The sequence below is a fragment of the Barbus barbus genome (assembly GCF_936440315.1).
Source record: "Barbus barbus genome assembly, chromosome: 32".
Classification (NCBI taxonomy): domain Eukaryota; kingdom Metazoa; phylum Chordata; class Actinopteri; order Cypriniformes; family Cyprinidae; genus Barbus; species Barbus barbus.
The window spans coordinates 15,859,420-15,875,956 of NC_136760.1; the positions used below are offsets into that span (position 1 = coordinate 15,859,420).

The following is a 16,537-nucleotide window of genomic DNA, read 5'->3' on the forward strand; positions in this document are numbered from 1 at the left end:
TCAACGAGATGAGATTCAGTGACCTAGTGTGTAGCATCACATCTTATAGAATAGATTATGTCTAACATTGCACACTCACCTTGACCAATGAATGTAGACTCCTCTCCCCAAACATAGCGTGTAGAAAAGAGCGGTCATCTGCGCTCTCAACATGAGGCTGCAGCTGAGATGGCAGTACAGACAACAGCTCATACAGACCTGCAGAGGAAATACAGGAAACACATTACACACCCAGACACACACACACAGCCAATACCCAAAGAGAAAATATAGACAGATATATACAAGACCCAAAAAAATCTGAACCAACACAGGCACCTGAGGCATGTCAGATGGGCTATAAAGATTATTCTCCAGTGAAACCTTCTAATGTGACATTATTATAGCCCTTAAACATCAGAACACTAATAAAATAATAATGACAACATCATGGTTTACATTAACATGCTCAATGGGTCAAACTGAGTGTTGTGAAAATAGTCCTCTCCCAGGCTGCACCTCACTTCCTCCCTTTGTTGGCTACTTCCTGTTTTTCTAGGAATCACAACTGGAACTGCAAATCAAATCCCTAAAGTTTCATTAGTATGTCTGTGACGGTTAAACAAGAATAAACACACCATAATATCTTTGACATGCTTATACACATGCAAAAAACACAGCAAACGGTAGATATGATGACCATTAAGAGCTGTTGTCAGATTGAGACAAACACAACCTTAACATGCAAGATTACCTCACTGGGTGTTATTCACTAGTGGCATGGATTTAGTTTATGTATGAACAGAAGAACATGACAAAAAGTGGTCTAATTCACAACTAATGTTCTGATGTTAGTGAACTGCATAAAACACGCCAAAATCATCTCTATATAAGGGCTTTCTGCACAAATTTTCCTTTACAGCCTTTATTCACTGTCAGCAACAAGACAATATTGCCTGAGAATTTGCACAGCAAGATTTTCCACCTACAGCAAGCGTGCCATCCTCGAAACCATTTCAAACACCTCTCATTAGCCAGCTGTACATATATTTGAGTTGAGATTCAGGGAAAACTCATTATTATTATACTGAATGAGCTTCTATGGAATAAGCTCAAGCTTAAAGCTCAAAGTTTCATGGTTAAAGCGAAATAACAAGGGCAATTGCGGGCTTCATTGCGCAGGATTTTTTTTTTTTTTTTTTTTTAAACGTGGAGTTTTTACCTTTTGCCAAAAAATTACTGTTGGAGTTATCTGCTTTTGCTATAAAACAAACTTTTAATATGTTAAAAAAAAAAAAAAAAAACACTTTCAATGAACTTTAAATTTCCTAAAATTACCTGTATTTGTTTAAGTTATTACTACTTAATCAAAACAAACCAACTGCAGTTTGATTGATATTACTTGGTATGCGCGAAAAAAAAAAAAAAAAGTGATTTCTGAAAAATAAATAAATATGGAGTTATCAGTTTCTACAAATGAACTCTTCAAGTGTTATTAGTCATGTTATGATTTTTTTTTTTTATCTTAACATAAGGCCACCCTGAGTATGTACTTTTTGTGGTTTCAGTTGTTCCTACATTTTTTCCATTAATTTAGAATAAATGTTAGTTTGTGAACCATTTGTTTATGAAAACGTTCATACAAACATTTCACAAAAAAATCCTGCATACACATGCTTAGTGATTGAGACCCATTTACTTTTCTAAAGTTCTTGTTCACTTCCCCTCCTCTAATTTTATGTAGTTAAGGCGAGACACGGCAGGCAAAAACATCGGTTTTTTTTTATTGGTCAATTTTGAGATTTTTGGATATTTGTCTTCAATAACATGTCTTCTTTCAGACTTGTGGTGAAAAAAAGTCCGAAATACACATTTAGGTCTTTATTTTACTGCACTTTGTCTGTTTGCGTCTGTAGATTTCTCATAAATTCAACAAAAGTTGGCGTTCTAAATCAACATGCTGCTCCGCGATCTCTGCCTGTACCCAGTCATCACGTATACTGCTGGAAAGCTCTCTCTCTTCTGTACAATGCTGTCGGATCCAAATATGGTCATTTCCTTTTTATCAGCAACCAATCGTGAAAGTAAAAGAGGGGATTTAACTCTAAATGCGCAATCTCATTGGCTGAAGACAATTTCTGACAACGTGATTCGTTCAGAATCGTCACATGGTATGCTTTGATGCTTCCTTGTTTGGTTAAGCTTTCCGCGGGATCTTTTGAGTGAATGAATGAAAATGACTTCGCGTCAATCATCGAAAAGAGTACAGCAGTTGTCACTTGCAAGGGGGAAAAGGAAAATTAGTGATGGATTACCCAGTGAAATGCCCTCGGGAAGCGCATCTGAACGTAAGCTGTCGATGGGAGGTTTAGAATTTCTAATGTCAGAAATAGCCCAATACGTGTGGCTGTTACCACCTTCTAACATATTATAACATTACTGTAACAATATTTGTTTTGTATGGATGAAATATTTATTTATAAAATTTATAAGAATAGAATAAAGTGCCATCTCATTCATTATGTTGTGTTGCGGTGGTCAGTTTTACTTTTACAGTACAGATTTCTGTGTGCTGTATCTATAAAAACAAAACAAATGAACAGTTATTGATACAATACACATTTCATTTTAGCGGCAGAAATTGAGAGAGGTCTTGAGTCACTTCACAGGACCAGGGAGCAGGTCAGGCAGGCCTATGCAGATATTGATGCAGATGTGGCAGAGTTGCTGAGAGAGGATGCAGATGCGGTGATAAATATCAGTGTGTCTTTTGATGGCACTTGGCAGAAAAGAGGGTTCACATCACACTATGGGATCGGGGTGTGCATCGATATTTGTACGGGACTGGTGATCGACTTTGAGGTTCTATCCTCCTATTGCCATGCTTGTGCCCTTTAAGAAGCTGCCAGACACGAGGGAAAGATTACAGATGAGGAAATTGACAGCTGGAGAGAAACGCATGACTGTGCACAAAATTTTAGGGGCTCAAGCAAGGCTATGGAGCAGGAGGCAGCGAAGAGGATGTGGGCCAGGTCTGCGAGTCGCCACCAGCTGAGATACATTCAGATGCTGTCAGATGGGGACAGTGCTGCATTCAGGGAGGTGGTATCCCTCAACCCATACCCTGGGCATGAGGTAGTAAAATTAGAATGCATCAACCATGCCCATAAGCGTATGGGCACAGCACTACGAAAATTAAGTGCTGAACGCAAATTGGGGGGGAAGGGTCTGGGAAAATTAACAGCCAAAAAATGTAAAACATTACAAAATTATTACAGGGGGGCAATTTTAAATAACCAGGGTTCCATAGAGAAAATGAAAAATGAGATCTGGGGTGGTCTCCTCCATAGCATGTCCTGTGATGAAGTCCCCTTGCACACCAGGTGCAACCTGTCCAGGTGTTGGTATAGGAGAGCGGAGGAAAATGGAGAAACTCCAGAGAGCCACAGGCTCCATGCAGGAAACTTTTTGTCTCGGGAGGTGGGCCAGAAGCTGATACCTGTATACCACCGCATGTCAAGTGACAGCCTGCTGCAGCGCATGCAGCATGGTGGCACTCAAAATGCGAATGAGTGCCTCAACTCCGTCATTTGCGCCCGCTGTCCAAAAACAGCGTTTGTAGGTAAGAGTAGAGTTGAGGCAGCTGCAAGTATGGCCATTTCAACTTTTTGAGGGGGCCTCTGCCATGCTTGCCATTATGGATAAGCTTTGGCTGGAAAGCACTGTCGTTACAGTCACCACCATCAGGGAAACCGACATGCTGAGGATCACAGACGAATCCATCCGGTCTGAGAGTGTAAAACGTTGCAGAAAGACTCTGAGCACAGCTAAAAAGCTGAAAAGGCATCAGCAAGAGAGGGGTGAGGGGCCTACATATGGTGCAGGCATGGAGAGCTAGGCTTTCAACCCTCATGGGTGAACTTTGTGTTCCGATGGACAGATGACTAGAGTTGCAGTTCTGATGATAAGTTTGTGTCTGTATTTGTGGTTCTCTGTGGTTAGTAAGGTCTTATTTGGCAATGTTGTTTTATTCAGTTGTCATTGTTCATGGTCTACATTGTTATAAACAATTACTTGGCCAGTTGTTTTGCTTGTTAGCAATGTTTTCATATAAAAATGTGTGGATTTTTACAATATAAATCTTTAAAGCCCGTTTTCTCAAAATGACTTTTCTCTCATACTCCAAGTCCGAAATCTCCACTTCAGTAGCACCCATATACACCAAACTTTCCAGTCTTGTACCTAGTTATATTATGAAGACAATTACAGAGGGATTTGTAAATATATTATTCCTAGCCTGATTTATATAACATTTTATTCCAAAAAACATGGCGAAAATACATTTTTTAAGGCTATTGACAGTATATTCTGATTTACAGGATAACAAAAGTAGATATCCATAAATCCCTCTGTAATTTTTTTCCCCATCTAATATGTGAACACAATGAAAAAATTATTTTGAACCTGGCTTTATCCAATTCTGAGATTTCGTTTTTTTAAATATATGCAAATTAGCGCATATTTAATTAGATAATGCATAATTTGCATATTTAAACAAAATTACTGAAACTTTGTAATACATTTTTTTCTCTTCTAAATATAGGTAATCAACTGGGAAAGTTTCATGGTGATATCTGCTAGTTAAAAATTTTACCCTATTCACCTGTAGTGTCTCGCCTTAAATTGCAATCAAGCCAAAAAACAAAAAGTACAAAATTTAGGGGTTACACTAAAGGTGAATTTAAAACCCAAAGCAAGTCTACATAATTTTAAAATGTCGTAAGTGCTATTTATTTATGTGCAAAAGTGAATACTACTGTAAGTATAACTTTAAGGAGACAATAATATATTTTTTGAAATGTGCAATATATGACAATTACAAACAAGGTACCGAAATCATAAATTTACACTTTAAAACAGAAAATTACTAATCTTCCACTAAATCATAATGACAGTTTAAAACAGTCACAAACAGCCGTCTTTAAACAAAGGTTCTTTAAACAAAGACATGCTAAATGCTGCACAATGACAACAGTTCCATGAATCATAAATCTGGGAATCTTAATTTTTTTTTTTTTTTTTAATAGCAGTTCTTTTACAGCAACCGTTTGAATAGATTCACTAAGCAAATTTGATTATGGTCACAGCTCACTCAGCTGCAATGTGACATTAAAAACAGCACAGTCTCTCACTTAACCACTTGTTGGACAAAGCAGCCTTTTACTGGAAAAGCAACACTGTTTTGCTAAGATGCTGTCACGCTACTCACTGATGCTAAGTGAGTAGTGTCGCTACTTTTAGTCAGTCACTCTACAACACTGTTCTTCCGACCGCTGACCATCTGGACACAGGCTGAGTTTTAACAGTCAACATCTAACCTTATGTCCCAGCAGCCTATAAAAGGATCCACGTAAACTGACCATTATTGGCTGCCAGGCCAAATATACCAGACGGGATGTGAAAGAATGCTGTGCCAAGCAGTGTTTCCTTTTCACATGCCTACACTTCCCAGCGGCCTCCAGAAAATAACAGCGTTCTTTAGACAATGGCGGAGATGGAGTACAACAGGAAGGCCTTGCTTCTCAAATTCGTAACATTATGGGTCAGAAGTGCAGGGCATGGAGAGCAGCGTTACTTACAAAGGCTGTCAGGAAAACAGAGAGGTCATCAAAACTGTCTGGAGTTAACAACATGAACAGATGCGCACAAACCTTTAAGTGCACATGCACGCAAACATGGTGGTTTTCTGGAACAACACGCATATTTTAAGGCTCTCACACACAGCTTTAAAAAGAAACAAGGATAGCACATGCAAACACATGCCACAAAAGAGGCTGTCCGCATGGGAAATATGCTCCGTTGTCTCCCTGTCTGGCTCCTGTTGGCCTCACACTAGCCAGGAAGAGGACAACTGGCAGAAAAAAAAGGACCAGATAGATTTACAACACCGGACACATTTCTCTTTAAAAGGTCTTATTTGGATGAGTTCAAGAGTCAATAGAGCAAAAAGATTCACACACACTCTGCTCCGTGAGCTGTGTGGCAGGAAATTAACACTGGGCCGTGCTTCTCTCCTTCGAGCACTGAGAGACTGACTCTGTAAAGCAATATATATGTCAGGCAAACACACGCTCATGCATAAGACCGCCTCAAGGGTCAGTATTTCAGGTGCTACTCGGAGAACATGGTTCATGCCTGTCTGTGAGAAAACAGAGCGAGTGAATGGAAAAAGGAAAACAAGAACAGCTGCACTCTGCGTACTTCCATTCATTTTCTCTTTGACTTACCTACTAAAACAGAAAAACTATATCCACAGAGAGAAAGAGAGGCCCTCCAGAGCTGACAAATTATAGTAGGAGGAGAGAGAGAGAAAGAGAGAGAAATATAGATGCATCTAGCCAGCTACATATCTGTTAAGTTGTAACCTTTGATCTGTTCTTGGGGCATCTGTGTGTCTTAATGGCCGATATGCACGAAGCACACAAAAACGCATGCTCTTTTGGCAGTCTGAGTCCATTTCTGGGTTTTATCGCCGTGTTCTCAGCTCCAGTCTCTTAAACCACAACACCACATCAGAGCTCTTGCCCAGGATCTCACAGATTTACTGGCATGTTCTGGACCATCTACTCCAATCATACACACACATAGCCACACACTAATTGGTGTCTAGTCCTATACATCAGTACTGTATACACCGCATCTCCCATTATCCTACCAATTGCTTTCAGTAATAAACCCCATAATTTATACTGTTTTGCATTGGAAATCGTTGCAAATGATACAAAATATATAAATTTGTGGCACTAATTTAAAGGGATAGGTCACCCAAAAAGGAACATTCTGCGTCATTAATTACTCACCGTTGTGTCGTTCCAAACCTGTAAGACCTTTGTTCATCTTTGGAACACAAATTAAGATATTTTTGATGTAAACTGAGAGCTTCCTCTCCCTGCATAGACAACAACGCAACTGACACGTTCAAGGGCCAGAAAGCTAGTAAGGAAATTGTTAAAATAGTGACATTAGTGGATCAACCGTAATGTTATGAAGCCACGAGAATACGTTTTGTGCGCAAAGCAGGGGCGTTTTTAGGATTTTAATATTAGGGGGGCTCGGGGGGGTATATTATTTATTTATCAAGATGTGTCAGTTGAAAGTTGCTTTCAGTTAAGAGAGCTCAAACATGCATTTTATTCTGGGACTAGGCTTAGACCTTGTCTGTGAAACTGGGAATTTATATATTGTTGCATACTAAAATAAGCAGAAACATAGGCCTATACAGTACATGCTCATCAAGTCAACCCCTGAATAAATTTTATTTGAAATCTTTTAAAATAATCAGATCATATTCATTAATATTAATTTAGAATATAGACAAACCTAGACTACAGTAATTGTCTAGATTGGCATAATGTTTGATGTGCCCCATATTAAACCATTTTTGTTTTACTTTTAAAATAATAATAATAATAATAATAATAATAATAATAATAATAACAACAATAACAACAACAGCACATTAATCAGTCACTTCGCTTCACTTGAATGTGTCAGTTGCATTGCTGTCTATGCAGGGTCAGAAAACACTAGCGTTTCATCAAAAACATCTTCATTTGTGTTCTGAAGATAAACCGGTTTGGTTTGAAATTTGGTCTGAAGTGTTACCGGTTTGGAATGACATAAGGGTGAGTAATGACAATTTTCTTTTTTGAGTGAACTATCCCTTTAAAATCAATTCACCATTGGTGATGGACATTTATATGTGGAAATATGTGCCAATATACTAAAGACCATGTAAACACTGCACTACAATTCAAAACTTTGGGCTCAGTAAGGTTTTATGTTTTTGAAAACATCTCTAACGTTCACCAATACGCCATTTATTTGATAAAAAAAATACAATAAAACCAGAATATAGTAAAATACATTTAAAATAGCATTTTTATTTTAATGTATTTTAAAATGGCATTTATTCCTTTGATGGCTAATCTGAATTTTCAGCAGCCATCACTCTAGTCTCCAGTTACACATGACCCATCAGAAATTATGCTGATTTGGTGCTCAAATTATGCAACATTATAAATATGTCTTAACTGGCATGTTTGATGAATTTAATGCATCCTTGTTGAATAAAATAAAATATTTATTTTGAACGACAATGTATATTGTGCAATTGTGCTGATTTGGTTCCTAAATTCCTAAGTCAGTCATTCCTGGGTCTTTTTTTTCACCATTTCAGAGCCATGAAGTATTTGTCAACATGTGGCCACAGAAAAACGGGCTTTTCTGCGTCTTTTCTGATCTAGCTGGACAGTAGCCAAGGTCAAACCATCCCTCAACATGAGCATCCCTGGAGCCCAGAATATCTGTTATTTTACTGCAATTAGACAGAACAGGAGGGAATGTGATCCTGAAGCAGCCATCTGAACACCTGTAGAAAAGATTTGGTCCAATCACACACTGATTCCTTGTGACAGTACACATTTCAGGTCTATATCAGAGCTCAATCACAGCAGAAAAATAACAGAGGACTACAACTGACAAGTCTGAATTTAAAGTTGGGTTTTTGAAACTATAGCTATTACACTGAAGAAGGGACAGGTTACATATTTGGCCAAAATATCACATAACACTGGCCTCTTTTGCATAAGGCTAATATCTCACTTCCAGAAACACCCTAGTACTGTGAAAAAGACTTCTGCATACCTACGAAAATAAAGTTTTTGTTGCAACTGTATGTTGAGACCCTTTTTTACATTCCAGCAACCACCATACCAGATATTCAGATCCATATGCATTCTCCTCGTCAACATCGACAGATGTTAGATAGAGATATAAATATAAAATACAAATAAATGAAATTCCTCGTCCTTCTGCTTTTCTCCCTCTCCTTTCTCCTGCATTTGGTAAAATGAAGTGGAAATTTTCATTCTGATGTAATTGGAAACAGGGAGCTATTCCAGTGGCAACAAATCCTTGTGTTACAGTTCTGTATCCCCGTGGCAGTAAAGAGAGAGAGAAAGAGGAAAGATGGAAAAGAGGAGGATAAATGGCTGGAAATCGATAAAGTGCTCCCAAAGCACATGCTGCTGCCGCTACTAACGTTCCTCTCTCCCTCCCTCTCTTTTGTTCTGTCTTCTGCTCCCAGATGCTCTACATTCTTGACATCAGAATGGAAAAATTTGCTATTGGCTGAGAAGAAATTTAATATGGCCATTCCTGTCATATCCCTCATTGCAGCCATATTCAGCCGGTGCTCTGCTGAAGCCATAAGAGAGACTCCGCACCTGAACAATAAACAATATGGAGCTCAATATGGATCTCATTATGCTCAATAGCATCATTACATTTGTTTCTGAAGAGAACTTATGGAAATAAGCGTATCCACACAAACTAATCAAAAAACAATTCCAGTTTCAAGTAGAATACCTGCACAGATAGCTTCATGTATAAAACCTGTCACACAATTCATCTTCATTAGAGGCGGCTTATCTGCTAAAGAACTTCTGTCTTACAAATTTCCCACGTGTCCCTTTTTGTCTCTCTCGAGCCTACATGGCGCTCTTCTCTTTTTAGTGACGCCTTAGGGAGAGTTACCATAATTGGACGAGCAGGCCAGCCTAGAATAACACAGTAAAACGTTATATGGCTCATAAAAACCTGGTAGGGGGCTATGATGCTCCAATCAAAGGGCAGATTCAAAGTGATCAGGCTAACAGACTGTGGGGGAAGGCAGGTGGGAGTGCAGCTCTGAGGACCAAACCACTCACTGAATGAGCTTTCCTTTCACTGCAGCAGAACTGAGAGAGAAAATAATGACAACTGACCCATCTGAACAATCACTCCTGCTTCTGAAAATAATAAATTAATGACAATATATAAAAATAATAAGTGATAAAAATGAATTAATTAAAAATCAGATTTACCTAAATAAATACAAAGAAACTAAATGCATGTCTGTTTGTTTTAAATATGTAAATTACATATTTAAAATTAATAAAATAATTTAAAACATAACAGTATAAATGTAATAAAATTAACAAATTATACAAATGTCAAATCAATTTGCTTATTTGTTCATTTTACACATTTAAAATATAACAATTTCAGAGAATTGTATTTATAATATTTAATAAAGAGGAAGAAAACCATAAAAATTAATAAAACGTACAGGCAAACAAATACAGAACTGATCTGCAAAATAAAGGAGAAAATAAAAATATCATGACTGCAAAGGGTTTTTTTGGGGGGGGGGGGGGGGGGGGGGGGTATGAGTGTATTACTGCAGACTGTGAGTTGAAGTGAACAGGATGATTGAGTTTGCAGTTGATGTAAGAAGAATTACAGTAATTTATCATATGACATCAACACCAGATTCTTGTTCTCTCACATACACATTTTACAGGTAGTGGGTGGATGGGTCTGTCAGTCCAAGGACACCCAAAGGTAGTGAAATCAAATGCAATCAGGAAGCAAAACACCCACACAAAAAACAGGATACATATGATGGGGTAAAAGAACAGCATTTTGTTTCCATACAGAGGAATGAGAACAGAACAGATACTGTGTGACAGAGTTTCAACCAGGAAAAAAAAAAAAAACTCAGATCCAGAGGAGCCAGAAATAAGCTAATAAACTTAGTGGCAATCATCCTTGATCAATTTATAGTGGGCTTTGGTGATTAAATCTCAATTTCCTGCCTTATGAATGAAACATTTAAAGTGTGCAAGTGTGTGCAAGTGTGTGTGTGCGTGTGTGTGCGTGTGTGTGAGTGAGAGAGAGAGAGTGAGTGAGTGAGTGAGTGAGTGAGAGAGTTTATGCCATGTGTCCAACAACAGCATAGCAGCCAATAACACATCAAGAGCAGTGGCATAACGTTCCGGGCACAAGAGCCCTTGCGCACATCTTGACATGAGGTATGTAATGGTTCAAATCTATCAGAGCCACAGTGGCTTACTGGGCTTTCAAAGTGTTCATTAAAAACCTGTTGGGCAAGACAGGATCGTGCACAGTAGACGTAACCTAACCATACCAAATGTCTCCCAGCAAACTTGTGCTCATCCATCAGACTTTTATACCCCAACTAGGCATTAGTTTCTAATGAATTATATTCACTTGGTAATCCCTTCTTTATAAAGGAAATGAGACAAGAGTGAGGGATGTGGGCAGAGAGGAGGAAAAAAACAAAAAACAAAGAGAAAGTGTGCATCTAAGTTAATATTTAACAGTATGGTCTCCAAACACCAAAAAAAACCTTGCATTAAAAAAATTGGCGTCAATGTTTTATTTTCAGCAAGGATGCATTAAATTGATCAAAAGTGATAGAAAAGACACTTATAATGCTACAAAAGATTTTCAGTTCATATAAATTCTGTTCTTGTGAACTTATTTAAAAAAAGCTTAAAAAAAAAAATATCAATTTCCAAAAAGTATTAAGCAGCCCAACTGTTTTCAACATTGTTAGTAATTACTAAATGTTTCTTGTGCACCAAATCAGCATATTAGAATGATTTCTCAATGAACATGATACTGAAGAGTGGAGTAATGGCTGCTGAAAATTCAGGTGTCACAGGAATAAATTACATTTTAAAATATATTCAGATAGAAAACAGTTATTTTCAACTGTAATATTTCACAATATTAGCATTTTTACTGTATTTTTGATCAAATAAATGCAGTCTTAAGCATAAGAGATTTTTTCTAAAAATATTTAAAACTAAATAAAACAATTTTTCATGAAGAGTTGAAACACATTAGATGTGTTAGACTGAAGACACAATTTTAGATTTATTAAATCATAAGTTGTCATTTGGCCATACTTGGCTCGTCAAACTAGAAGAGCCTAACTGCCGTACAATGAGGTGTAGGATGAGGTACCTATCTCACTGCCGGTTCTGGTGGAGAGGGCCGGCATGGTGACTGGCAAATCTGCTTCCTTTCAACTTCACAACGTTACCACAAAAATCCAGCAGTTGGGGCTGGCTGACTCGACCCCAGGAAGAGCCTGCAAATCCTTGGTTATGTCATTGGCAAATCTATAAAAGATAATAAAAGACATTTATTAAATAACAAAAGACCAGGCTATATTAAACAGGTTTAATTTAAGAATGCATGTACAAATAAAAGGTTTAAACAGGACAAGCCCTTCAAACTGAGCTTACGCTGTAATATCTGTGATATCTAATGAGTTCAAAGATGGAAGATGTGAGGCAAAGGAACAGAGAAAGCAGCAAAAAGACAGATACATTAGCCCCAAATGTTCCCGAAATCAATTCCAATTTCTGCTTTTTCTGTCCAGGGCCCTGTGCCTGTCCTGATCCGTGCCGCGGCACCGAAAGCACCTGAAACCTTTATGTCACCCCAAAGACCTGTAACCAGTGGCCCGAAAGAGTAAATGAAAAACTGAGAGATGGAAAGAGGAAGGTGGGGGCAACCATACTTGCTCTGCCTCTATATAGATCACACAGTATCAGGTTTGTGGAACAAGAAACCGTATGGTGAGGAGAGAATAAAAAAAACAGCACCACCTGATCGCAATGAACTGTATGCTGGAGATTCAATCTTATGCTGCTATGCGATAATCATAAAGCGCACTGCTGCCATCTAGTGATGACATTACAGCTAATTACAGTTTACAAAGTGCAGCCATCAGGTGGATCTGCAATTTGAACCAAAATGGACAGAAGAGGAGAATTAAGCATATAGACTTGTTTATGAGGTAAAGTGATTTTACACACTTGAATAAAAAACAGGCATGCTCTCCAGAAAACTGGCAAGAACACAGTAGAGATCAGATGCTACACACATTGCAAGCCCCTGCAAGATCAGAAATTTTCAGAGAGACAATACACAAAAAAAAACTAAAATTTGGTCAGTTTGATACATTTCCCTCTCTATTGTTTGTTACATTATCTTTCACTCTCCATTTCTTCTGCAGACCCTTCTCTGTCGAGCTCTGTCTCCCTGTACTCTTGTAACTCCTGCCTGTGACTGGCTTATGGCAGTCATGCTGTTATTAAACGCATGGCGTGTCATTGGTGTGCACATGCTGTTTTAAGAGCACACACGCCTCGCTATTCCAATGTGCGCAAGTGTGTTTATATGTCTGTAAACTTCATACAGTGAGAAAAAAAAACAAAAAAAAATACGTTTAGTCTTCCAGCCAATAAAACACGGACTAATATTAATGCCGTGTTGCTTTAGACAGAATGAGCAAACCACTAACACACTTTTGCACTTGTACACAAGTCAAGGGCAAGGTGAGGATGAGGGGGCTTGTTATCAACTACATCAAGCTATTAATTTCAAATATATATAAACAATATATTTTTATTTGAAAGAAATTTTCCAAGTTCAATACAAGTTAACCTTTACCAATAGCCATTGCGACAATGAAAAAATACACAATTTACAGTAAAACAAATGAATAAATAATCTGGCACTTACACTGGACATAAATTTCAAAGATTTTAAGGCAGAGATGTAAAAATATGAGAGTATGTGAGTATTGCGTACGTGTAAGTATTATTTACAGTTTGTTCAGTGTCTTTGGCACTGCACTGTCATGGACACAGAAAAGGTTAACATGCATCTTGTGGCTGTACTATTAAAACTGAGATTTTTAATGTTTACAGATTTACCCCAAATCCAAAACAGCACCCCTGTTCTGAGTTACAAGTTTTTTTTTTGTGGCAAACAAGATTATGCCAAAACTGCTTTCAGTTGAGCTTAACTTGTACTGAACCAAGAGCATGTGTTATACATATGGCAAAAGACAAATTGTCATTTCGCCTTTAAGCTACTTTTATTACTGGCAAGCAGCTGTACAGTTTAAGCCATTCCCTACAGACCACAAGAGAAATGTCAGGACTTTTTACATTTAAAAAATTAGAGTAATTAATTTAGGTAACTGATATGGGCTCTAATATACTTGAGCATCACTGCTTCATAGATGATATGTGAATCACTAAATCAAGGGCACTAGGAGATCATTGAATCATCTGCAGGTGCATTAAGAGTCTTCTAGATCAGTAAATCAAGAGAATTACAGCATTTATGTTGGACTGAATGAGCCTCTAAATCGCTAAAGATGATGTACTGGAAAAATTAATTATGACGAGGGGCTACTGGAAACGTGTGCAACGTCAGTGCTGTAATAAGAGCAGGTAAGGGCTAAATTCAGCTGTGCTGAGTCATTGGTTGCATTTTTACTGCTGAAATGTCATTTGAATAGGCCCATATATTGTGCATATTCGGCATTTTGTGGGATGTACATTTAGAACTTTAACCTTATGGTTTTCACACACAACCTTTCTCACCGTTTATCTCATGCTCACACACATCAGGTTTGCTGCAATGAAGGTCATGAAGACCTAGTAGAACTTTTTCCATAAAACACACATACCTGTTTTATATGGAAAACTACAAAACGCTTCCCTGACTTCATACAATGAACCATTGGGAACACAATAAATTGCCACGTGCCAGTAATGCATCATAAGGCACTCTGACTGAGTGTGTCTGCTAAAACTATAATAAAATGATGTCACTTGGATGGGAGCTTATCTGTTGCTATGTTGGGCTCAAGGGGTCAGTAGTTGGCTGGTTCGATTCAGCAGTTATCCCCTGCTGGAAGATCTTACATCATTATGCTGGTAAACAGCTTATTTAACTATTGACATTAGGGATGCAACGATACCCTTTTTTCAGAACCGATCCGATACTGAAAATTCTGAGTATCTGCCGATACCGATCCAATCCGATACCAGCAGTTTTTTTTTTTTTTTTAAATCGATGTAGAATTTCTATACTTCTGTGTTGACCTGATCGTCACTCTTTTGTGTGTTAAACACAATCTATTACATATAGATAACTTGAAAAATAACAAATGAAAAAAAATTTATATATAATCAATCTATGAGAGAAATACTATTATAAACTAGATTAGTGAATAATTCAGAAGCAAAAGATACTCTAGAAAAGTCATGGGTGCACAATTTTATTAAGCCTAGTGAAACATTTTTATTTACAAATAAAAGCGAATAAGTGTAGGACTAAATCTGGTAAGATGGTACACGGCTCTTTGTATTGTAAAATACATTCATGAAAAAACAAGCAATGCATTTATATATAAACAAGCATTTATATATAAATATATACTATAAAATTAAAAGACATTTCTTTTAAATCTATAGCACAGTAATGAAGGCAGCAACATATGATAGACAGGACAGAACAAGAAAGACTATTAATAATCTTTCATTGTGCAAAAGTATTATAAAATGAAAGGCTCCAATACAGAGGGGCACAAAGTGCTTATGCGCATCCGTGAGCAGAATGATGCACTTGAAGCGACACGGAGTCACAGCGCGCAGCCCTCCGAGTCCGCATAGACAAGTTCAAAGTACAAACGGAAAAATATTGATGCGTAGTGTATTAAATCTGTGTGTTAGTTTATTGAACTTTTCTTAACAGTTTAAACTCTCAGTTACTGCACGCTCTTGAAGAGAGTTTGACTGTAGTAACCGAACGTGACACGCAGTTTGAACGCTGAATGGAGGATGACAGACAGCCGCAGTGGAGAGAAGAGTTTACCTGACTTAAATATTTATCTGTACCTCAGATTAAACTATGGAACAGCTTCAGAACACTTGAAACACTTGAAATATAATATGGTGCTTTATAATGTTTTTGTGCCTTTCGTGGGGCTCAACAATAACACAGAATAGTATACGCACAATATCGGATTTGGATCAGCCTTGTCTGACCGATACCCGATCCGCAGAAAATGACCATATCAGAGCCGATACCGATATTGAGTATCGGATTGATACATCCCTAATTGACACATCAAAACATGCATGAGTGTATTCCGATTAAACCATTTCTATAAGCATATAAATAGGAAAAAATATCATTAAGTGGATGTATAATCTTTTTTTTTTGTAGATTTTAACAGTGTGAAACAGACTTGTATCTTTGCTTGTGAAAGATGGGGAAGTCGTGGCCTAATGGTTAGAGACTAATGGTTAGAGTTGGACTTGTAATCCAAAGGTTGCGGGTTCGAGTCCCTGGCCGGCAGGAATTGTAGGTGGGGGGAGTGAATGTCCAGCGCTCTCTCCACCCTCAATACCACGACTGAGGTGCCCTTGAGCAAGGCACCGAACCCCCAACTGCTCCCCGGGCGCTGCAGCATAAAATGGCTGCCCACTGCTCCGGGTGTATGTTCACGGTGTGTGTGTGTTCACTGCTGTGTGTGTGCACGTTGGATGGGTTAAATGCAGAGCACGAATTCCAAGTATGGGTCACCATACTTGGCTGAATGTCACTTCACTCACTTCACTTGTCTGCTCATATGTCTCTCATATGCATGAGGTCGAGGTTTGTCTGTTTAGCATGGCCCTATTAGACATCTTTCTCATCTTTATTATAAGGCATCTTTCTCCATTGTAGGCTGTTTACAATTAGCTGTCTATTCTGAAATACACCTCTTAATATTTAATTACAGTAAAAGTACAGAAAAAAGTTGCACCTGCTCATAACAATGTTTTGAGAACGT

General features: G+C 38.0%; 1 protein-coding gene across 3 annotated transcripts in view; it reads right to left on the reverse strand.

The window, feature by feature from the left end:
- Positions 1 to 16,537, reverse strand: part of LOC306852335 (MAGUK p55 subfamily member 7-like) — a 156,471-nt gene that overhangs the window by 85,533 nt on the left and 54,401 nt on the right. For 2 of the 3 annotated variants that reach the window (XM_079389071.1, XM_079389072.1), the window contains exons 2-3: positions 11,857 to 12,014; positions 80 to 198 (exon numbers count right to left, since the gene is read on the reverse strand). In XM_079389071.1, coding sequence (XP_079245197.1) covers positions 80 to 198; positions 11,857 to 11,893 — 156 coding nt within the window. In that variant the 5' untranslated portion in view covers positions 11,894 to 12,014. Of the gene's footprint in view, positions 1 to 79; positions 199 to 318; positions 451 to 11,856; positions 12,015 to 16,537 lie in introns of those variants that run through there. The other variant, XM_079389073.1, reaches the window with a different exon arrangement.